The following is a 23,840-nucleotide window of genomic DNA, read 5'->3' as shown; positions in this document are numbered from 1 at the left end:
GATGCAGCTGCTTCAGCTGACAATTTTCCACCTGGCTCCAGGGATGTCAGGCAGGAGGCAGATGACAGGGCCACAAACTGAGAAACTTTTATCTAGGTCATTAGCAACAGACCAAAATTCATACAGTGTATATCCTGCTTAAATTAGGCTGGCCATACATGAGTCAATTTTCGAAAGATTTTTCGTTCGAAAATTGGACTTAAGAATAATCGGATTATTTTCGCTCTGTTAGCGAAAAGAAAGCTCTATCTGTCTCAAAAAAAGGTAAAAAATTTCATTTGGGTACAGTGTTGCATGACTGCACAATTGTCATTCAAAGTGTGACAGCGCTGAAAGCTGAAATTTGGCCTGGGCAGGAAGGGGGTATAAGTGCCCAGAAGGCTAGTGGGTAAATTGATATGTTTAGTTCCAATTTAAAGTGGCATTTTAGGATAACATTTTAGAAAAGGGAGAACAGGCAGGAACTGTAATGCAAAACAGACTTGCTTTGTCTCTTCTGCATTAAAGTTACCTACCTGCCTGTCTGCCCCAGTACAGTGAGCCGTGCAGGACAGCTGACTGTACAAATTTGGGAATGCCATACCTGACTGAACCCCCATGTATACACGGGAATTACGTCATCTCCACCCAGCAAATGAACGGGGACAGAAATCGAGACCCGGAAGACAGCCACCTGAAGATATCAGCGGTTGGGCAGGGCGCTCTGGGACACCACATGGTTGGATCCAAGGTGAGTGTAGTTCCGCTTTAGGTTCCAAATATTGTTCAGCTTTTCTGGTTATACCATGATGAAAAGGTGCTGGTCTAGTATGCATGTAGAACAAATATTCACAACTATGATGAAACATACATATTGTATATACAGTATTTCACTTGCTATGTACCAACATTTATTTTTCTGCTTTATTGTAGTCAAACTTGTTCCGCTGGCCAGTATTTGGCTCTCAGATGTTCAGGTAAGCAGTCTGTGATGAAGCCAAACATAGTTTGCTGATTTATGGGTACTTTACTTAATTTTTTTAGATACGTATGAAATCCTCAGTGTTTTTAGCTGAACACATTGAGCACAATAAAATAAACATTCCCCGGTAAACTATTTATTAAAATTCTTACCCCAGCACTTGCAATTTACAGTTTTTAATGCTGCTGGCTCCTGCTCTCTTGGTGCTGCTTCCCCCTATCTTCACAGGAAAGGGTTGGAGTGGACAGTGCAGTCTGACATCAATCTGTTAATTTGGAAAAGGGAGGGGGAAGAAGGGAGGCACAGGGTAGTGCGTTGCCATCCTTTTGTATGGGGCTGCATGTTTCTATAGGATGCTGCAAGAGAAAGGAGCCACCCTGAAACATACAACCTGGAGGGGTGGTCTTGGCACCAACCTAAAATGGAACATAGATAAGGATTAAAAGATAAAAAAACTACATACTCAGTAAGTTAATAAATCTTCTGCTGAAAGTGCCAACAACTAGCAAATACATTTTTATTCTTCAGAGAATGGAATGCAATGTGAAAAGGTGCCTACTTTATTTTTATAGAAAAATCCAAAATGCAAGTATAGTATGCAGGGAATTCCAGAAAGATAGGAAAATTACAATAGGATGTGCTGGGACCTGAAAGTAGATAGTGGGGCTCTACAGGGAAGAGGGGAAAGGTGAGTATAGTGCGTTGTAGTGCGTGTAGTTCTTAAAGGAGTGCCTGAGTTGTTCAGAGACAGGAGAAATGCAGGGAATGATGCATGGCTCAGATCTTTGTAGAGAGTATGAGAAATGGCAAGATTTACTACGCCCATTGATAGAAAGACTTGGGTAGATGGGGTGGAGGGGCTTCTCAAGGAATACATTGATGCTTTACAGTCAGGGGCTCAAACACCCGTTTACCAAAAATCAAAAGAACATGTTAATCCCTACAATTCCCAGAGTTTATAATAAATCAATAAAACCAGGGCAACAGATTCCCTCCACACAAAGCACACAGATATTTTATTATATTTATAGGACATGGTTTCTAAGCTCTCAATCCGGATGTAAATAGGATTCGTGGCTGAATTTGGGAAGAATTGTCTTAGTCTAGTTTAGTTTTTAGTGTCCTTTCATCGGGAGAACAGAAGCAGGACATCGCATCAAGCCAGACTATTGCAGAAAAAAGAACTTTCAACTGAGCTCAGGAAAAGAACGTTTAGTAAGTCTAGCTTTTCACATTCTCTGTAGAAGGAATGAGAGCTGGAGAATTTGATGGAGTTGTTAAAGCAGTAGTAAATATTGCTGAGACACTTGTACCTACAGGTAAGGGTACAATAAAGCTGACCTGTAGGTACAAGGAATATCTCCTAAACATGAAGCTTTTAGGAGATATTCACTGTTTCTTCAGCCGGTGACGTCACCATTGCATGCCTTCTGAAGGGATGACAGACTCATGCCTTCCCTTCAGAGCTCATCCATTCAATTGACCGGAGCCTGCAAATCCGGAAGGAAGACTGGGTGAAGATAGAAGCCCAACAGAAGGCAGCATGCGATGCATACTAGCAGATTATAATATTACCTTGCAGGGGGCCCAGATTTTTTGTTTGCATTTACTACCACTTTAAAGCTGAATTTTATTCCACAATTAGACTTTAGGTCTATGCCTTCTTCTTAGTTTTTCCCTGGTGATCCTGCAAGTAACACAATAGCTGACCTAAGGTGACAACAGTCACTCCTTCTACTGTATCTATGGAGAAGTAGTCTTGTCAGGAAGTGTGTTAGGACTACAGAACACCTCTTCCTCCTCTTTATAACATATGTAGTCAAGTGCTGGCTAGTACACCTGCATGACCCAGGGACATTTTTCACAAGGATTGTCTTGGGCTTTCTTCCCTCTAGTATCCAGCTTAGTAACTGTAACCTTGTGCCCTGGAAGTAGTGAGAGAAGAATTGCTACTGAAAGCAGGACATTGTGGGACAGTTAGTCCAGCAAATTGGATCTCTGCATGGAACCAGTGCTGCTGAAAACTACAAGGTCCAGCCAACTGGAAAGAAGGGGGAATGCTGAGAGAGGATATTTAGGGCCAGCCTGGGGGAAACTTGTTTTTTTGGGACCACTGCCAGAGGTTGAAAGCAGGGGCTCAGCCACTGTGGAGAGATAGAGCAGGCCTTGCGGCCTGTACAGCACGGGGAACTGCCAGCGGGTGAACTACATAGCTGCAGGCAGATCGCCTTTTTCCAGCCCCTTGCTGATCGAGTGACTGTCTAGGGTGACTCGCATTGTCACCGTAACAGGCCAGTGTCGCCAGGTGCACAGATCCGGCATTACTCACTGGGCCTGGATCCTTTAAGAGACTGTTCCAGGATGTCTCCATCCCTTGAGCTTCAGTATATTCAGGATTGGCGAGTGGGCGGAAGCCCACACTGAGTGCACTCCTTCAAGGATCTTTACTTTATCTCTTCTGACCACATTTTGACTCTTATAGGAAACACTAGTACATGCTATTCATTATTGCTGCTAGCCATTGCACAGCAGTCCCTTTGGGCCTTAGATGAGCTAGCTGAAGATTTTGGGACACAGTCCATTACCAAGACTCTTCCTTTGTCTTCACTTAAAGAACTTGGTGCTTCTCTTCTGCGTATGTCAGGAATAGTTTACTGCAATAATTTTACATTAAATTGTTATAAACTGGGATAATATTTTTTGTGCCATTGGCATCAGGGTTTTGAGGGGAAGGATTGAGGAAAGTCTTCCTTTCTCCTTTTATGCCTGGGGCCAAAGTAATTGGCAACTAATTGTAGTTGCTGTTTGATTCACCTCCTCAGGGAGTAAACGACTCATATTTAAAGTTAGATGCAATAACAATCTTTTGCCTTTGTCTGTTGACTTGAAAATTTCTAGTAAACACTCAATTGCCTTACTACAACTTGTTGTCATTGCAAGTTTGAACAAAATAATAAAAATCTGGCACTCTACTGGAAAAAAGACAGTCCACAGTGGAATGGAGTGAGAATAGTTACTAAATCAAATGTCTCATTGCTGCAAACCAGTGGATGCTGCTAGAAAGAGTTAGATGGGACTCTGCAAATGAATACAAAGAGAGAAGCAATGCCTATCTGAGTATAGCAGTTAGGTATTTAACAGGTATTTAACAAAATGCACACCTACAAGATAAAAAAGTGAAAAGCGCTCATCAATGAAAATAGCCGACACCGCCATTGATGACCGCTATTCTTTGGTAGTGCTGGTGGCTTCCAACAATAATTTCATGATCTAATCATTGTATAAATATTGTCATATAAATCAGGACATGATAAAATCAAGTAACACTAAGAAAAAATTCTTACAACATTCATAAAAAATTCATAAGAAATACCATTACCCATTAATTGATAACCAAAGTGTGTTAGGGCAGGCTTCCTCTAAATACATGGTACTGAGTGGACGATATATTAAGATGGGGCTATATGTAGGCAATTCTATTAGCATTTCCAAGCGGATTTAGAACAGATCTGGTCGGTGGTATTATACGTTCATGAGGGACTGGACAGGTATAAATTTCTCCTATTGTATTGTGGGTTTGTTTATAAAGCTGTGTGAATCTCCAATTCCTCATTGAGGCCTTCAGGGAATAGGGTGTCTAATGTGCAGATCCAAAACATCTCTCTAGTACAAAGATGTTTGAATGTTTCTGCCATGGGGAGTTTAGGGGAAATGGCTTCAATGACCCAAACCTTAAAATTTTCTGAGGATTTTTCATGAAATTCAGAAAAGTGTCTGGGTACACTATGCTTGTCCTTTCCCTCCTCCACAAGATGTCTGTATTCTCTGAACCTCTTTCTGAGAGTTCAGATAGTACGTCCAATATATAGGAGGTTGCATGGGCAGGGCAAACCATAAATAGCAAATTCCAATGAATGCGTGAAAAAATCTGGAATATGGTAGGTTTTTCCCTTGGCCAAGAAGGTCTTTTGTCCATGTTGGACATGTTTACATGTCATATACCTTTTATATTGAGGAAGGTAAGCTGAGGGCTATTTTTTGTTGTTATGGTGATTCTGATTTGGCTAGGCGTTATCTGGCTCTTAATGTTTCGAGCCCATCTGTATGAAATTTTGGATTTTACTGGGAGTAGAGTTTTCAAATGATGGTCTACTGTCAAAATGGACCAATGTTTGGATATAATCTTTTCCATGTTTCTGAATTGAGAGTGAAATTGTGCAATTAACCTTAATGGTTGTGTACTTGATACAGAATTATTATTGCAAGTGTGATCCTGTGTGAACCATGTCTGAACCCAGGATGACAGAGGTGTCAGAAGACTTGCAAGGTCAGGGCAACCTTTGGGGACTATCATCTTCCAGCGGCCCCCACAGGGGTGGCTCTACACATAGAAAGGAGTTGTATCGTATTTCACATATCTGTAGGGGCTAATAACAATGCTTATGCACCAACAACACTGGATTTTTGTCAGGACCAATGGTATTTTTGCAATTATTAAACACATATAACAAAACACTTTCAGTGATATTTTTAACAGACCTAAAAGGAGTAAAGAGAAGTTTGATCATAGGGTTTACATTAGGGCTGCAACTAACATTTATTTTCATAATCGATTAGCTGTCTGATTATTGTTTCGATTAATTGATTGATTGGATAAAAACCTCAAAAAAGTCTGGTGTGTAATTTAATTAATATGAAAAGTTTCAAAAAAAGAGAATTTTTTTCATGAAAGTTATATGCAGTGGTAAATATAAAAAAACAGCTATATAGTTAGTAGGGAACAAAACATATATAGTAGGGAACAAAATATCTAATCCATTCTCAGAATAACAGACAGAAGAGATGTATATACTATTAGAGATTGAATATGGTATATGTCACCTGAGAAATCAACAAGCTACCTGTGCCTGTTGTCGCTTATGCTGGTCATGCACAAACAAATTTTTCCTTCACAAATTTCCATTTCAAGAACTTTCCTTCGATTTTTAAAAAATGAGTGGGGTCAAATTGACGTCCGTTTACAACCACACTGAACGGTAAACTCAAAGGAGCAGAATAGCATAATTTTCTCTGTCAAATTTTCAGACAGTGTATGTGGTTTTTGTTCAGAAATTCCTTTCATTTTAAACCTGAAAGTTAAAAGCGAGTGACATTTTTGAATGACATTCATTCATTCATGGAATGTACAAAGAATATTTGTACGAATATTATCGTCCGAAAATCGATATGCGCATGGCCAGCATAAGACATTTAGTAGAAACAGCATGCTTTTCTTATCATCTCTCAGGATGGGGTTTAAAGAAACAAAATTTAGTTGTCCTAACAAACCCTATATAGTACAAAAAAACAGCTCATAATCACTAATATAAGGGGTTCATTTATACTTTGAAACAGTGAAAGTAATATATATAATAATAAATATACTCTCAGGTAGGATAGACAGGGTATTTTAACTTGGAGTCAGACATGAAGCTATATGAAGGGTGAAGGAGGGATATAAATCTTTTATATTAAAGTAGTACTAAAGGCTGAGACTTTTTTTCATGGATAAATTCATTTTGGATATATTGCATATTAATGCAAAGCTTACTTTGCGACCAGGTCTTGAGAACGCCCTGTGGGTGGGGTCCATTTGTGGTCAAGGGAAAGAATGTTCCTTGCAATGGTGGTCAGTGGAAAGAATAGCCTTACCATGGTGGTCAGTGGGAAGAATGCACCTTACATTGGTGATCAGTGGGAAAAATGGTCCTTACTTTGGTGGTCAGTGGAAAGAATGCCCTCAATTAGAAGCAACTAACATGATCTTTGGTGCCAGTGAATGCATAAATAACAAAAGAGAGGAGGAGTTCCACTACTCCCACGCAGTTGGCTTAACCAAGTAGCATTGCTGACAAAAAGGAAAGCCTGAGCAACAAAATGCACAAAAACCAATGAATTGGTCAAAAACACATCACCTTCACTACAATAAATGTCATCCGAATATAACCAAAAAGGCATTTTAAAAAGATAGATTGGTTCTTAAAGTAAAAAGATAGCAGCCTCCACTTTCTAAAAGTTTTAATCCTTTCCTAGTTTTAGTTACCAACTGATTGCAATTGCTGTAGAAATCATTTGAACATTTCAACCACAATTTTGATTGTTTGATAGGTCAAAACTGGGAAACTGGTAAAACTGTTGCTAGTATATTGCAGTGGTTGAAAACAGATAGAACGCTCCAAAACTGTCAAGTGTGTATCCAGCATAATTCTTAAAACTTTTGCCACTGTGGTTAATCTATAGTTGTGTTAATTGCTTCCTTTGTCTTTCAGATTGTGGCAAACAGATGACTAGTAGTAGAATTATTGGGGGCACCTTGGCCAGTCTTGGAGAATGGCCCTGGCAAGTCAGTTTACAAGTTCTTAATGCAAAACGTTATTCCCATATTTGTGGAGGAACTCTTATCAATAGCAACTATGTTTTGACAGCATCCCACTGTTTCGGCATGTGAGTATAAAGAGTGGGTACAGTAATCGTATTTGTGTGTGCCCAGAAGGGATTTACAAAGCTCTATGGTCAAATTTAAGGGGTTAATTTAGAGCATATTTTGTTGTTAGAATATAATTCCCTTTTAAAGTGGAAATTCACTCTAGATGTGCTCAGTGAATACTGTGCAGCCATATACTATATGTACCTTGATAAATGTATAGCACCATGTTTGGATTCTGTCTATGCTCCAGCTTTCAAGCAATCCACCTTTAAAACTGCAAGCTATTATCAATGACATAATGCAATAGTGTAGCTCAGCCCCTTCATACTCTCTACATCCTGTGATTGACAGGATATGGGCTAAGAGGAAGTGCTTTCACATAGTTTTCCAGTCAACAAATGAGCTGGGTATATCTGTTATTGATGATGGGTGTGCATTCCAAGCAGGGACTATGACATCACATGCCCACCTACAGCTTTACGAGCGCAATGACAACCTGAATGCACACTCAAATATAGAATGTGGTAGAAGAAAGATAAGGCACAGATGTACAGTGTTCAGCATAAATAAGTACACCCCTTTTGAAAATTAAGATTTTAATCAATATCTCAAAGAACACAAGAAGAGTTTCCAAAATATTGACAGAAGTGAGTTTTATAGGTTAATAATACTTAGATTACAAAGTCTTAAGTTTTACTCAAATTAGCAAAAATGAATACACCCCACAACACAAACTACTACATCTAGCATTTTGTATGACCTCAAGGATTTGCAAGGACAGCACCAAGTCTTCTAGGCATGGAATGAACAAGTTGGCGACATATCGCAACATCTATCTTTTTCCATTCTTCAGGTAGGCCCACTTTTAGAGCCTGGATGCTGGATGGAGACTGATGCTCAACTTGTCTCTACAGAATTCCCCATAGGTGATCAAATGGGTTCAGATCAGGAGACATACTTGGCCACTGAATTACTCTCACACTGTTCTTCTTCAGAAATAGAACAGTGGCCTTAGATGTGTGGTTTGGATCATTGTCAGGTTGGAAAAGTGCATGACGACCAAGGGCACGGAGTGATGGTAGCATCTTCTCTTTCAATATAGAGCAGTACATCTGTGAATTCATGATACCATCAATAAAATGCAGCTTTTCGAAACCAGCAGCACTCATGCAGCCTCACAGAAGGACACTGCCACCACCATGTTTCACTGTAGGCACCATGCATTTTTCTTTGTACTCCTCACCTTTGCAACGCCATACAGTTTTGAAGCCATCAGTTCCGAAAACATTTATCTTGGTCTCATCACTCTAGAGTACAGAGTCCCAGTAGTTTTCTTCTTTTTCAGCATGGTCCTTGCAAATTCTAGGCGGGCTTTTTTGTGCATGGGCTTTAGGAGAGGCTTCCTTCGTGGATGACACCCATGCATGCCGTCGTCTGCAGTGTATGCAGTATTGTGTCACGTGAAGCAATCACTCCAGTTTCGCTTCCTTCTTCTTTAGCTAACTGCAGTGAACCTGCATGGCGATTTTCTTCAACCTTTCTCATCAGAAGACGCTCATGTCGAGGTGTTAACTTCCGTAGATGGCCTAGACGTCTCTGTGAGATGGTTGCAGTTCCATCTTTGTAAATTTTTTGTATCACTTTTGCTACAGTAAAGCTTTGCTGATCTTCTTGTAGCCTTCACCTTTCTTGTGTAAAGAAATTATTTTCTTTCTCAGGCCTTTTCTCTTCCATGTGGTGTCATTGCTGACAGCATGAAATGGGAAGGGGTTTTCTTTGTATAACCAACTGTCTGCTGGACACCTGTCTAATGAATAATTAGACTCACCTGGAGTTAAATCCTTGTCAATTAGGATTTTGTTATCTAAAATGTAGCTCTGCTCCTAAGACTTTCATTGGGGTGTATTCATTTTTGCAATATGGTCTTGAATTAATTTGTTAAAAAAAAAAAAAAAATTGTGTGTGCATATTAACAAAGCTTATTTGCAATCAATGGCCCTCATTTGTGGGAGTATTTTGTAGCATAGTGTCTCATAAAAAATGCTGATTCTGAAAGGAAAGTAAAGGTTTTCTGACAAATCTGTTGGGCTGTACTCATTTATGCTGAGCACTGTATATATATAGAATGTGGGTGTTACTTTGATTTGTATGCATAGATGGATGCTTCTCTTTTCATGTGTTTACTGTGACAACTGATTTCCATTTTAATCTGCATAATAACAGTACAATTTATTCTTGGAGACTACTGGAAACATTTAAAGGAAACCTTTCCTTTAGGAAGCATGGAGCTACCATAGCGGGCGTCTCATGCAAGTGTTAGTTACCTGGCTGTCATGAATAAAGTTAGAAATTTTGCATGGATGTATATGTGCAAATCAGTGTTACCTTTTGAATTATCCGCATTTTTTATTCCATCCTATCAAGTGTGTTCAGCATTACAAGGAGATGAAGGGGCTCTACCATTTAAGGAAAATTATGTCGTCATTCTCAAAAGTTGACCATAGATGGATCATTTTCTATTGATCAGCCAGCCAGCTGATAAAACAAGAAGCAAATAGATTTACAAATCCACACATTTGAGGTAGATGAAAGAATCCTCTCCAGTGTATTCTGACAGTGGGGACTCCTCTGCTGCCAGAATACACTGGTCAGCACTGCAGCTGATTGGTTGCATGTGCTGAGTAAAAAATTTCCAGCATTCTCATTTGAGAGAAGCCAATCATTAGATCAACTTTTCTCTAGCGGGAACGGCCTAGATAGATCAAAATGTGGCCAGTTCCTGCTGATCCGGACGAATTTTGATCATCTATGGCCAGCTTAAGGGTCCTTTCACATGGGCAGTAGGTGCCTATCTCCCTTCTTCAGAGGGTGGTATAGCAATGCCTGCCAGGTATTTAAGAGGCAATTGTGCTACCTCTCAAAGGTGTGCGTTATTCTTTTTTTTTTTATTAAAATACCCCACATCAAAATCAACCAAGCTAGAGTTTATGTGGGTGGCAAAGGAGAGGTAGCACTGTGTCTCAGCCACTTCTTTTTACCGCCCCCAGCCCTCTATGTGAAAGAGCTCTTACAGGAAGTTCTCTGTAGGAACAATTTTCTTTGCCAGGAACCAGAAGTGTCATGTGGTGAATCTATTGCTACCCAAATCCTCTGTCTTTCTTGCTCTTTTGTCAGCTACCTTTGACTTATTTACTAGGGGACTGGGGCAGGACTAGGAGGGGCCACATTGTTCTGTGTAGTGATTTTCTCGGTGCCTTAAGCAGATGTAGGAACATTACCAATTTGACACTTCCGCGCTATATTAAGTAAATGGCACACAAAAATTGATAGTAAAAAAAAAGCAGCCAACACAGTATTGCAGGCAACAACACAAAGACATATAGAACACAAAGGTGCGGCTCTACAGATAAATTAATGAAATAAAAGTCCAATAATGTCCGGTATAAATAAAAATAAATGTCTCTGTAATAAAATATGTGGATATCAAATGAATTCCAAAAAACATTCAATAGACTGGGAGAATCCACCATCACCCAAAGCCCCACCAAAAAAATTGGTAAGAGGCAGCAATTTTTTTGGGGTGTTGGTGATGGTAGATTCTCCCAGTCTATTGAAATTTTGTTTTGGAATTCATTTGATATCCACATATTTTATTAACGAGACATTTATTTTTATTTATACCGGACATTATTGGATTTTATTTCATTAATTTATCTGTAGCACCGCACCTTTGTGTTCTAGATGTAGGAACCTAGTGATATACGAAGAGGGAGATGTGGAAAGGTAATGACCTCTGAGTTGTGCGACCAGCAAATACGAAGCCAAGAAGTCATTGAGAATGTTAGAGCCTGCTGTTATGATTATGATACACAATGGATTAGCAAACTAAATGCCATTCAGTTACGGTTTAAAAGTAGAAGAGTGTGTTTACGTTGCAAAGTGAAATTTTCACTTAGCTTGGTGAATGCAGTGAAAGCTCGCTTTGCAAAAAATACCAAAACAGGATTTTTTTTGCTTGCACATGATTGGAAGATGGTTCACTTTGCTAAGAGAACAGGCTATTGCTTTTAGTAATGCAGGCCATAGACGGGTCAAAAATCGGCCGATTGTTCTTTAAAAAAAACGAAACATCGGTCGTTGAAGTGGCCGATGTTACCAGCAACGGTAAAAAAAATCGGCCGATTTTCATCCCGTCTACAGCCGGCAAAAAGTGTCCCTGCAGAGAGCTCTTTGACAGTTCCTTGACATTTATAGCGGTTGCAACAATGTATCTATTTGTATCCATTTAGGATACAGATGTTTTTATTCGGAAACAAATAGATACATTGTTGCAACCGCTATAAATGTCAAGGAACTGTCAAAGAAATAGCGGAGCTCTCTGCAGGGACACTTTTTGCCGGACTGGAATTCCTCTTCTTCTTCATCCTCTTCTTCTTCATCCTCTTCTTCCTCTTCTTCTTCTTCATCCTCTTCTTCTTCATCCTCTTCTGAATCCTCTTCTTCATGTTCATCTTCCTCTTCTTCTTCATCCTCTTCTTCATCCTCTTCTTCTTCTTCATCCTCGTCTTCTTCATCCTCTTCTTCATCCTCTTCTTCTTCATCCTCTTCTTCTTCATCCTCTTCTTCATCCTCTTCTTCAGCTTCTTCATCCTCTTCTTCATCCTCTTCTTCATCCTCTTCTTCTTCATCCTCTTCTTCTTCATCATCCTCTTCTTCTTCTTCTTCATCCTCTTCTTCATCCTCTTCTTCTTCTTCTTCCTCTTCTTCTTCCTCTTCTCCTTCATCCTCTTCTTCTTCATCCCCTTCTCCTTCTTCCTCTTCTTCTTCATCCTCTTCTTCATCCTCTTCCTCTTCTTCTTCCTCCTCTTCTTCTTTTTGTCTTCCTCTTGCAGGTCACTGCTCATGCGCAGATTTTTTTATCGGTAAAAAATCGGCCGATTTGCCCATCATTGCCGCGAAAATCGGCCGATCGGCAAAATCGGCCAATTTTTTTCCAACTTTACCGATAAAAAAAATCTGCCAAAATACCGAAAAACGGCCGAACATTTAGCTCACTAACGATCCGAATATCGGCCGATTTTATTTTCGGCCGAAAAAGCGGCCGATTTTCGACCCATCTGTGGCCTGCATAAATCCCCCTCTTTGAGTCATTAATCTAAAACAGATGTGAAGAGAAAGACTTTGTTTTGATTTTCCTAGTTCCAGGTCAGGGACTCAAAATATTGATGGCAGCAGGTAACCAGAAAAGTCAGGAATCTGGCATTTTCAGGAGCTTGGCAATCTGAATGCAAATTTTAGTTTTGTAAAATTATAAAAAATAGTAGAAACGTCAGTAACACTAAATAAGTGAGACAATGAAACTGTGAAAGCATTGGGAGTTAAATATTGTATAATGATACATCTCTACTCCCTTCTTTGGCAGCTCTGTTCCAATTGAAGACTGGAGGATTGTTGCTGGCACAATTAATCTGAACCAAGCACGTAGCATGTCTGGTGTCTCGGCTATTATAAGACACGAGAAGTACAATGGAGATAATGATGATTATGATGTGGCTGTGGTGAAAGTGAATAAGCCTTTCACCTACTCAGGTAAATATTATACAAGTGGGTGAGATATATAATATCACTTAAATGCAATTACATAAGAATAAAAAAAAGTGAATATGACAAATCCTAAAACATTTCTACTGTTGTAATAGCTGTCAAATGTCAGGGTTCTAATACCCAATGAAGTTCTAGCATTTGATCGCAGGATACATGGGAAGGGCTTGAAACCAGGATGGAGTGAGACTGAGCTCTGGTTCACACCGGAGTGACTTGTCATGCGATTTGCGATTCAAATTGCATGCCAAGTCTCACCCTGTTGTCTGCATTGGAACAGTTTAAATCAGTGCCACTCTAACTCCGTTGGAGCGGCACCGATTTTGAAATAAGTTCCTGAACTACTTTTTATGATTTCAAGTGCAACTTGCATAGACATCTGTGCACGAAGTCACATAGATGTCTTCAAGTTGCACCTAAAGCCACACTGACATGCGACATTGAAATCGTGCGACATCAAGTGAAGTCACACAATTTCAAAGTCGGATCCAGTGTGAACAAGGGCTTAGGGGGCGATTTGAAAAGCTATGATATGACTACAGCCATACTGCTGCTTAAAACAACAATAACAACAGCACAAAAACACAGCATGACACATTAATAAAACACAAATGAATGGAAGGAGAACCCACTGACATGGCCTGTCAAAGTCACATGACCAAGTTTCCACCATCTGCTGCATTATGCAGAGAGAACTCTGTGGGGCTCTGCAAACTCCACACCACAGCCTGCATTTTATACATGGGCCATAAAATGTGGGCCATGGTGAGCATAGCCTGTTTGGGTATGCCCCTTAGCCTTGACTAAGGCAGATGTCAAGGCACCATGTACAACCAGGCTCTGGGATCCAAGGGGCTCTACATGGATACCTTAGAAACATTGTAGGCTACTTCAGTATTACATAATGACATAAAGCACTAAATGTAGCCCTCATCCATAAACAACAATTATAACATACTGTATAAATGCATGCACCTAAAAACTCTGTTGTTAACACAAATTGTTAAACACTACTATTTTCTGTGCTGGCTAGCTGATAAGTGTGCTGGAAAATACATTTTGTATTGTTTGCTCTTTGCAAGCACCTTACCCTTAAAGTGAGTTATAAATTGGTATGGTTGCCATTTTTTCTAAACACAAATACAGTATGTCTGAAACCCTATGGTGGTTCTGCATAACTGTTATCTCAATATAAAGAAAAATATTGTCACAACAGAAAATGCTTTAACTTTATCTAAATGTTTATACTAGAAATGTAGACAACAGAAAAAACACATATGAAATAAAGTGGAACTAAACCCATCAATTTAACAGTTTCAAAAAAACAATTACATTCCCGACATGCTGGGAATGCTGTCACATTTGCTTGTTCTCTCAACTAAACTGTCAAACTATCAAATAGCTGGGGTCATAACTGACCACATGTGCAGCAGCATGACAGTTGCAGATCAAACAGAGGCTTTAGTATTTCTATTCTATTCTATTGACTCCAGAACAGAAACTGTTGGGAAATTCACAACTTTTGAGTTTTCACATGAACAGGAGGTTAGGGGAAATCCTTAAATAGGGACACCAGTTCTGGTAAAAACTACCTAAGATGGCATATCCCCTTGCATTTAACAGATCTCCTAATACTTTCTGCTGTTTCACAAAAAAAGTAGATCGGACAGTGATCTAAACAAGGGGTCTCCAAACTGCAGCCGGATGTGGCCCTTTGCTTGCCTTTATTTGGCCCTTGGGGCACTCTTCCTTCCACTGATAAAAGGTAGTATTCCTTCCACTGACACCAAAGACGGAGTACGATTCCATCCACTGATGCCAACAATAGGATACTATTCCTCCCACTGGAATTAGAGATGAGGAGCTAATTCTCTATCTGACACCAATGATGGGGCACTAAATTAAAAAAGGTCCACCTACGCTGTTTATGTATATCAAAACATATAAGCAGCTAACATCCGAAACATCCCCTCAAGATGAACTCAAGCAATAACAAGTATTTTTGATGCAGCGCTGGAATACGACAATCAGTATGATCACAAGCAAGAGAAAACAAATGAACAGAACTGGTTAAAGTGAATCTCTTAGTGCAATCAGTTCTCCTTCTCAAAGACTCTTTGTGAGGAGAAGCCTGTATGTTTTTGGTTTGATGTAAGTGAGTACTTGGCGTTTTTATCTTATCCATTAAACTTATGGTTTTACGCTATGGAGGTATTTTGTTTTGTGGTTCTATAATATGCACTTACCTGAACGTGTATACTACCTACTGTGGATGGAGGCATAAGAGGGAGAGAAGGAGGTACTTATAAGGAGTGCGATACCTGACCTACCCAGTGATTACTAGCAGGATCCAGGGGATCCAAAAGGCGTTGTGGCCCCTTTAGGGTCGCAGTGGGAAGGTGAGCACGCATGCCTGCCATTGTTGGATATCACTTCACCTATCACCAAACGCATGATCACGTTTGAAAATGCATGATTGATGACATTATACAGCAATTGAATTACTGATGGACACCTGAATGATTTGTTGTATTTATTTACGCATGTCACTTATTATTGTCCCTTTTTACAGGGAAGCACTATGGTATAATTCCCTGAAGGGAATATAGTTCTAATCACCTGTTTTGGTTCCACTGAGCCTTTGAGTGTTTTGCACTGATTGCACTAAGAGATTCACTTTAACCAGTTCTGTTCATTTGTTTTCTCTTGCTTGTGATCATACTGATTGTCATATTCCAGCGCTGCATCAAAAATACTTGTTAATGATGGGGCACTATTTTTCCCACTGACACCAATGATGGGGCACTATTCCTCCCACTGACACCAGTCATGGGGCACTATTCCTCCCACTGACACCAATGATGGGGCACTATTCTTCCCACTGATACCAATGATGGAGTACTATTCCTCCCACTGACACCAGTCATGGGGCACTATTCCTCCCACTGATACCAATGATGGGGCACTATTCCTCCCACTGACACCAATGATGGGGCACTATTCCTCCCACTGACACCAGTCATGGGGCACTATTCCTCCCACTGACACCAATGATGGGGCACTATTCTTCCCACTGATACCAATGATGGGGCGCTATTCCTTCCACTGACACCAGTCATGGGGCACTATTCCTCCCACTGACACCAATGATGGGGCACTATTCCTCCCACTGACACCAGTCATGGGACACTATTCCTCCCACTGACACCAATGATGGGGCACTATTCTTCCCACTGACACCAATGATGGGGTACTATTCCTCCCACTGACACCAGTGATGGGGCACTATTCCTCCCACTGATACCAATGATGGGGCAATATTCCTCCCACTGACACCAGTGATGGGGTACTATTCCCCCCACTGACACCAATGATGGGGCACTATTCTTCCCACTGATACCAATGACGGGGCACTATTCCTCCCACTGACACCAATGATGTAATTTTTTACTTCCTCTGACCACCAAGCATATATCATTGTTTACTCCCACTAATGCCAGGACATTTTCTACTCTCACTGGCCACAGTCCGGCCCCCCTAAAGTTGAAGGGCAGTAAACTGGCCCTTTATTTTATCATTTTGGAGACCCCTGATTTAAACCCCCCTGATTTAAACCATTCCCTGCATTTACGAAACTAAAAAAAGGTTTGGGCTGTACATGCACTGTAACATGCCAATAAGGCATGAGTAAAAATAGAAGTTGCCTGTTCAGCTTTATTCTGATAAAGTTGCAGAATAAAAAAATATATATTGAACTACAGTATGACTAGCCCAAGGCTCTTATGTTTGGATCTACAGCTTAAAAACATCACCAAGATAACAATTATTATTACCAGAATGCGTTAATGACTAAGCAGGTATAGGTTTTGGAAACATTTTTGTGTACTTTTGTAGCTAACACGTCCTGCACTTTCTATCTATGTTTTAGCTACCATCCAGCCTGCCTGTCTTCCAATGACTAATCAAAACTTTAACCCCAACACCAAATGCTGGATCAGTGGATTTGGTAAAACCGTTGCTGCGTCTGGTGAGTAGAGAAAACTTCCGGACAGCTTTTAGTGCTATAATAGCAATTATTAGTGAAGACTCTGCTTGTGGTAGTAATGTCTTATGATGAGAAATACTTGTCTCTTCCTGTAGAGGAAACTTCCCAGCAACTGATGAAAGCAGAAGTGAGCATCATCTCCGATTCAACCTGCAACAGTGCTACTGTGTATAATGGCCACATCAGTCCACGAATGATGTGTGCTGGAGATCTGAGAGGAGGAACAGATTCTTGTCAAGTGAGTATTACTGTTGGTAGTTGACTTCTCCTAAACAAAGTGAAATACTACACAGGGATCAAATGGCTTACTTTTACAGCAATAAAAATAATTGGATGACTCCATGCAGATGCTAAACAATTGACATTGTGAAGGCTGAAGTAAAGAAATGTCAGCAGGAGCCAGCCTGCAGATAAAGAACCCCAAGTCTTTACCTTGGAAACTATGAAGTATAAGCGCAGTGTTCAAATGCAGTCCTCACTGAAAGTTAAAGCTGTAGCTGTAAAGGCTCATTCTTACCATCATGTTAAAACTGTGCCAGACTCTACATTTACAGCTACCCAAAACTGCAGGAAAGTAGCTTCCATTCTAATATATAACCTTCTTCACATAAATTTGTTGTGTAAAGTGTAGACCATTTTTAAATTCCCTGCTTTGTGCATCTGTTGTGCAGTTGTTGAAAAATGTGTGTTATGATAAAGTAATGCACTAACAACACAATACACCTTTTAATCAGTGTACTTTTGTTCATACATCCACAATTTCACATGTTCACAGAAAGGAAATTAAAAAAAATGGAGCAAAACGCTTGTAAAAACCCACAAAAAATTAGCGTAAATACTTATTGCAGTACAGTAAATTTTAGCACAGCACATTACATCCAGCATGTATTTCTGTACTGCACTGGTGAAGATGAGCAATTAGTCTTCTGTATGTAAAAATATTGTCTATAGCCACAAGTTTGGTAAGGTTTGATAAACTAGAAATTCTTAGGACAGCCCAGGAGGAATTGGTAGAGGGGCGCTGGACAAGGATTTTCCAAAAAATGTGGATAAAGTTATTACTTAAGCCCATTGATGGCCTGTATTCAGCAGCTCACCAGAAAAATGCAGATTTCCCAGGGGAGGGCATTCACTCCAGTTGAACAATCCAAGTGCACTTGGGGGCTAGGCATATGCATGCATCATACATACTAGAGGGGTACAACTGGGGGAATCAATGGTGGAGAAGGATCTGGGAGTTCTGGGAGATCACAAGCTTAATAATGGCATGCAATGCCAAGCTGCGGTTTCTAAAGAGAGCAAAATCCTCTCTTGTATTAAAAGAGGTATAGACTCCAAAGAGATAGATATCATATTACCCCGGTACAAATCATTAGTAAGACCTCATCTGGAATATGCAGTTTTGGGCACCAATTCACAAAAAGCACATTGGGGAACTGGAGAAAGTACAGAGAAGGGCAACCAAACTGATAAGAGGCATGGAGGAGCTCAGCTATGAGGAAAGATTAGAGGAACTGAATTTATTCCGTCTTGAGTAGAGGAGATTAAGGGGGGATATGATCAACATGTATAAATACATCAGTAGTTCATATAGTAAACTCTGTGTAGAGTTATTCACCGTGAGGTCATCACAGAGGACAAGGGGGCACTCTTTACCTCTGGAGGAAAAGAAATTTAATCTCTAAACATGGAAAGGTTTCTTCACAGTGAGAGCTGTGAAAATGTGGAATAGACTCCCTCAAGAGTTGGTTCTGGTCAGCTCAGTGTATTGCTTTAAAAAAGTCCTGGATTCTTTCTTAGATACACATAATATAATTGGATACTAACAGTATAGGTAAAATTGATCCAGGGAATATCCAATTGCCTCTCGGGGGATCAGGGAGGAATTGTTTTCCCTGCAGGAGCAAATTGGATCATGCTTTGCTGTGCTTTTTTGCCTTCCTTTGGATCAACTTTGGGTATATGATTACAACTTTTTTTTCTGGTTGAACTGGATGAACTTTTGTCTTTTTTCAGCCATACTAACTATGTAAGTGTAATAGGCCAAAGAGAGTGCCAAATGAAAAATCCTTGGGAGTCCAAAGGCTTTATTATTGAACTGGTTGCAGCAAGCAAGCCAAAGGTTAATTTTTTTTTGGGAACTACAGGGTTGGAGTGAAAGTTTAAAATAACACTCATAAAAATGATGATAATGCAGATATGCTACTTCACTTATTACACTTAGTCAAGTAGCAATGAGTGCATGCTCCCAACTAAGATACAAATGTGTATATGGGGGATCCAAATATCCTCTAAGTAATGCTGAAGGTGATCTCTGTATAGTTGCAGGCTTTTCCCAGTATTACCTTTATTATTAGCACCTGCGTTTTTATAGCGTTCTGAGTGTTCACCAGGAAATTACTTCTGCTATATGTGCTATACTTCAATGTTTATATTCTGTGTGCATTTTTCAACCATGTTGAAAAGACTCCTTTTAGTTTTTCCAGGTAGCACAGTCCCTGCTCTACTTTGGGGCCTCCACTGACTTAGCGTTGTCTCCCTCCCTACTTCATGCTTTGCCATCTACAAAGTAGAGCAAAAGTAAACATATTTGAAATGTATATGAAAGCTATGGAAATGATGCAGTTGAGTTGGGCTTATAGGTATAGCCAGTAACAGTTTGCCACTTTCAGCTGGACCTGTTCTGTAACGTTGAAGGACTCATCTAAGTAGTTTAAGGGCTAGAGTTGGATAAGTAGCAAATACTTCCTTCAGCATTATAGAGCAAGTCCAGACCAATATGGCTGACTACTAATAACAGTTATGGGTTCTATTGAAACTATCAAAGTGTCCTTCGCCATATTGACAAAAAAAGTCTATATAATGCAAGCACACTGACATGTTTGTAGTCTCATGTACGACCATGCAGAAGTTCTTATTATACAGGGGAAACACGAAAAATTTGAATATCGTGCAAAAGTTCATTTATTTCAGTAATGCAACTTAAAAGGTGAAACTAATATATGAGATAGACTCATTACATGTAAAGCAAGATAGTTAAAGCCGTGATTTGTCATAATTGTGATGATTATGGCTTACAGCTCATGAAAACCCCAAATCCACAATCCCAGAAAATTAGAATATTGTGAAAAGGTGCAATATTCTAGGCTCAAAGTGTCCCACTCTAATCAGCTAATTAAGCCATATCACCTGCAAAGGGTCCCTGAGCCTTTAAATGATCTCTCAGTCTGATTCAGTAGGAATCACAATCATGGGAAAGACTGCTGACCTGACAGTTGTGCAGAAAACCATCATTGACACCCTCCATAAGGAGGGAAAGCCTCAAAAGGTAATTGCAAAAGAAGTTGGATGTTCCCAAAGTGCTGCATCAAAGCACATTAATAGAAAGTTATGTGGAAGGAAAAAGTGTGGAAGAAAAAGGTGCACAAGCAGCAGGGATGACCGCAGCCTGGAGAGGATTGTCAGGAAAAGGCCATTCAAAAGTGTTGGGGACTTTCACAAGGAGTGGGCTGAGGCTGGAGTCAGTGCATCAAGAGCCACCACACACAGACGGATCCTGGACATGGGCTTCAAATGTCGTATTCCTCTTGTCAAGCCGCTCCTGAACAACAAACAACGTCAGAAGCATCTTACCTGGGCTAAAGAAAAACAGACCTGGTCTGTTGCTCAGTGGTCCAAAGTCCTCTTTTCTGATGAGAGCAACTTTTGCATCTCATTTGGAAAACAAGGACCCAGAGTATGGAGGAAGAATGGAGAGGCACACACTGCAAGATGCTTGAAGTCCAGTGTGAAGTTTCCACAGTCTGTGTTGATTTGGGGAGCCATGTCATCTGCTGGTGTTGGTCCACTGTGCTTCATTAAGTCCAGTACCAGGAGATTTTGGAGCACTTCATGCTTCATGCCGCAGACGAGCTTTATGGGGATGCTGACTTCATTTTCCAGCAGGACTTGGCACCTGCCCACACTGCCAAAAGCACCAAAACCTGGTTCAATGACCGTGGGATTACTGTGCTTGATTGGCCAGAAAACTCGACTGACCTGAACCCCATAGAGAATCTATGGGGCATTGCCAAGAGAAAGATGAGAGACATGAAACCGAACAATGCAGAAGAGCTGAAGGCCGCTATTGAAGCATTCTGGTCTTCCATAACACCTCAGCAGTGCCATAGGTTGATAGCTTCCATGCCACCCCGCATTGAGGCAGTAATTGCCGCAAAAGGGGCCCAAACCAAGTACTGAGTACATATGCATGCTTATACTTTTCAGAGTCCGATATTGTTCTATGTACAATCCTTGTTTTATTGATTGCATGTAATATTCTAATTTTCTGAGATTGTGGATTTGGGGTTTTCATGAGCTGTAAGCCATAATCATCACAATTATGACAAATCACGGCTTGAACTATCTTGCTTTGCATATAATGAGTCTATCTCATATATTAGTTTCACCTTTTAAGTTGCATTACTGAAATAAATGAACTTTTGCACGATATTCTAATTTTTCGAGTTTCACCTGTAGTTTTATGCTTGATAAGCTATCAAATAAACCATTCTTGACTTTCTTTTTAAAGAAGTATTAAAGTCACATTCATTGTATTAAGCATCAATATAGACCTTTAATCACTGACTCAAAATGCTGTATCAGTTTTGTTGATTTTTTTTTTTACTTTAAAAATGTGTGCAGATCTCCAGTCCATCTCTGAATTGCAGCTACAGTATTTTAGTTTTTTTGTCTTATCATAACAGCAAGTACGGGGATTTGGGGGACAGGGTGATACATGAATTTCCAGCTGATTGCAAAAGTGAAAAAAACACAACCCTGGTTAGATATTTATAGGACTAAATGTACACATCATTTAAAAAAACAGGATGAAGCAATTGAGAATTGCATACAGTTGCAATAAAAAGTATGTGAACCCCTTGGGATTACGTGGAGTTTTGCATGAATTGGGCATAAAATGTGCTCTGAACGTCATCTAAGTCACAACAATAGAAGAACACAGTCTGCTGAACATAATACTACACAAACATTAGATGTTACCATGGTTTAATTGCACATAACATGTAAACATTCACAGTGCAGGGAGGAAAAAGTATGTGAGGCCCTAGCTTAATGACTTCTCCCAGAGCTAATTGGAGCCAGGAGTGAGCCAACCTTGACTCCAATCAGTGTGATGATATTGGATGTGTTGCTGACAGCTGTCCTGCCCTTAAAAAACACACACCTGTTTTGGGTTTACTGGTTTCAAGAAACACTGTCTGATGTGAACCATGCCTCGCAGAAAAGAGCTCTCAGAAGACGTACGATCAAGAATTCTTGACTTGCATGAAGCTGGAAAGGGTTACAAAAGTATCTCCAAAAGCCTTGATGTTCATGTGTCCACGGTAAGACAGACTGTCTACAAATGGAGAAAGTTTAGCACTGTTGCTACTCTCCCTAGGCTTGGTCGTCCTGTAAAAATGACTGCAAGAGCACAGCGCAGAATGCTGCATGAGGTAAAGAAGAATCCCAGAGTGTCAGCTAAAGACCTACAGAAATCTCTGGCACATGCTAACATTTTTGTTGACACATCTACAATAAGGAAAACATTAAACAAGAATGGAGTACATGGGAGGACACCACGGAGGAAGCCATTGCTGTCCAAAAAGAATATTTCAGCACGTTTGAAGTTTGCAAAAGAGCACCTGGATGTTCCACAGCACTACTGGCAAAATATACTGTGGACAGAGGAAACCAAGACTGAGTTGTTTGGGAAGAACACACAACACTATGTGTGGAGAAAAAAAGGCACAGCACACCAACATCAAAACCTCATCCCCACTGTAAAACATGGTGGAGGGAGCATCATGGTTTGGGGCTGCTTTGCTGCCTCGGCCTGGACGGATTGTTGTCATTGATGGGAAAATGAATTCCAGAGTTTATCAAGACATTCTGCAGGAAAACGTACGACCATCTGTCCGCCTACTGAAGCTCCGCAGAGGATGGGTGATGCAACAGGACAATGACCCAAAGCATACAAGTAATTCAACAAAACAATGGCTGCAACAGCACAGAATACGCCTTCTGGAGTGGCCCAGTCAGAGTCCTGACCTCACCCGATTGAAATGCTGTGGCATGACCTTAAGAGAGCGATTCACACCAGACATCCCAAGAATATTGCTACACTGAAACAGTTTTGTAAAGAGGAGTGGTCCAAAATTACTCCAGATCGTTGTGCAGGTCTGATCTGCAACTACAGGAAACGTTTTGGTTGAGGTTATTGCTGCCAAAGGAGGGTCAACCAGTTATTAAGTCCAAAGGTTCACATACTTTTTCCTCCCTGCACTGTGAATGTTTACATGTTATGTGCAATTAAACCATGGCAACATCTAATGTTTGTGTAGTATTATGTTCAGCAGACTGTGTTCTTCTATTGTTGTGACTTAGATGACGTTCAGAGCACATTTTATGCCCAATTCATGCAAAACTCCACGTAATCCCAAGGGGTTCACATACTTTTTCTTGCAACTGTATATGTCATTTGTGGTTTTGACTTTTGTTATACATTAAGTGAACCTGTGCCCAGATCATGCACACTAAAGTATTTCCATATTCTTCACAAGCAGTAAAATCACCTCAAAACCCACATTCACCTCTGCATCTAATCTATGCGTGGTGGAAAGAATTCATTTTCAAAGTTCACAACACAAGCATTTAAGTTTTAGCTTTTTTTTCCCTCTGAGAGCAGCGCCTGGCAGGATGCTAACCTTTTAATGCAGACAACCAGC

The 23,840-nt window shown here is 40.2% G+C and overlaps 2 protein-coding genes across 3 annotated transcripts in view; one reads left to right on the top strand and one right to left on the bottom strand.

Annotated features, from left to right (window-relative positions):
- The window catches only part of LOC149461273 (uncharacterized), a 128,963-nt gene that overhangs the window by 3,073 nt on the left and 102,050 nt on the right, over positions 1 to 23,840 (bottom strand). For both annotated transcript variants that reach the window (XR_016312899.1, XM_089678620.1), the window contains one exon: positions 1,114 to 1,377. The gene's annotated coding sequence lies outside the window, so the exon portion shown is untranslated. The remainder of the gene's footprint in view (positions 1 to 1,113; positions 1,378 to 23,840) is intronic.
- TMPRSS13 (transmembrane serine protease 13) overlaps positions 1 to 23,840 on the top strand; it is a 104,974-nt gene that overhangs the window by 64,645 nt on the left and 16,489 nt on the right. Inside the window, exons 7-11 of the mRNA XM_089678618.1 lie at positions 913 to 956; positions 7,270 to 7,444; positions 12,850 to 13,016; positions 16,957 to 17,055; positions 17,169 to 17,311. Coding sequence (XP_089534744.1) covers positions 913 to 956; positions 7,270 to 7,444; positions 12,850 to 13,016; positions 16,957 to 17,055; positions 17,169 to 17,311 — 628 coding nt within the window. The remainder of the gene's footprint in view (positions 1 to 912; positions 957 to 7,269; positions 7,445 to 12,849; positions 13,017 to 16,956; positions 17,056 to 17,168; positions 17,312 to 23,840) is intronic.

The sequence above is a fragment of the Staurois parvus genome, unplaced genomic scaffold (assembly GCF_062004578.1).
Source record: "Staurois parvus isolate SC_StPar_1 unplaced genomic scaffold, SC_StPar_1.0 ptg000207l, whole genome shotgun sequence".
NCBI classification, from domain to species: Eukaryota; Metazoa; Chordata; class Amphibia; order Anura; family Ranidae; genus Staurois; species Staurois parvus.
Note: the sequence above shows the minus strand (reverse complement) of the source record. Positions and strands in the feature narration are given on the sequence as shown.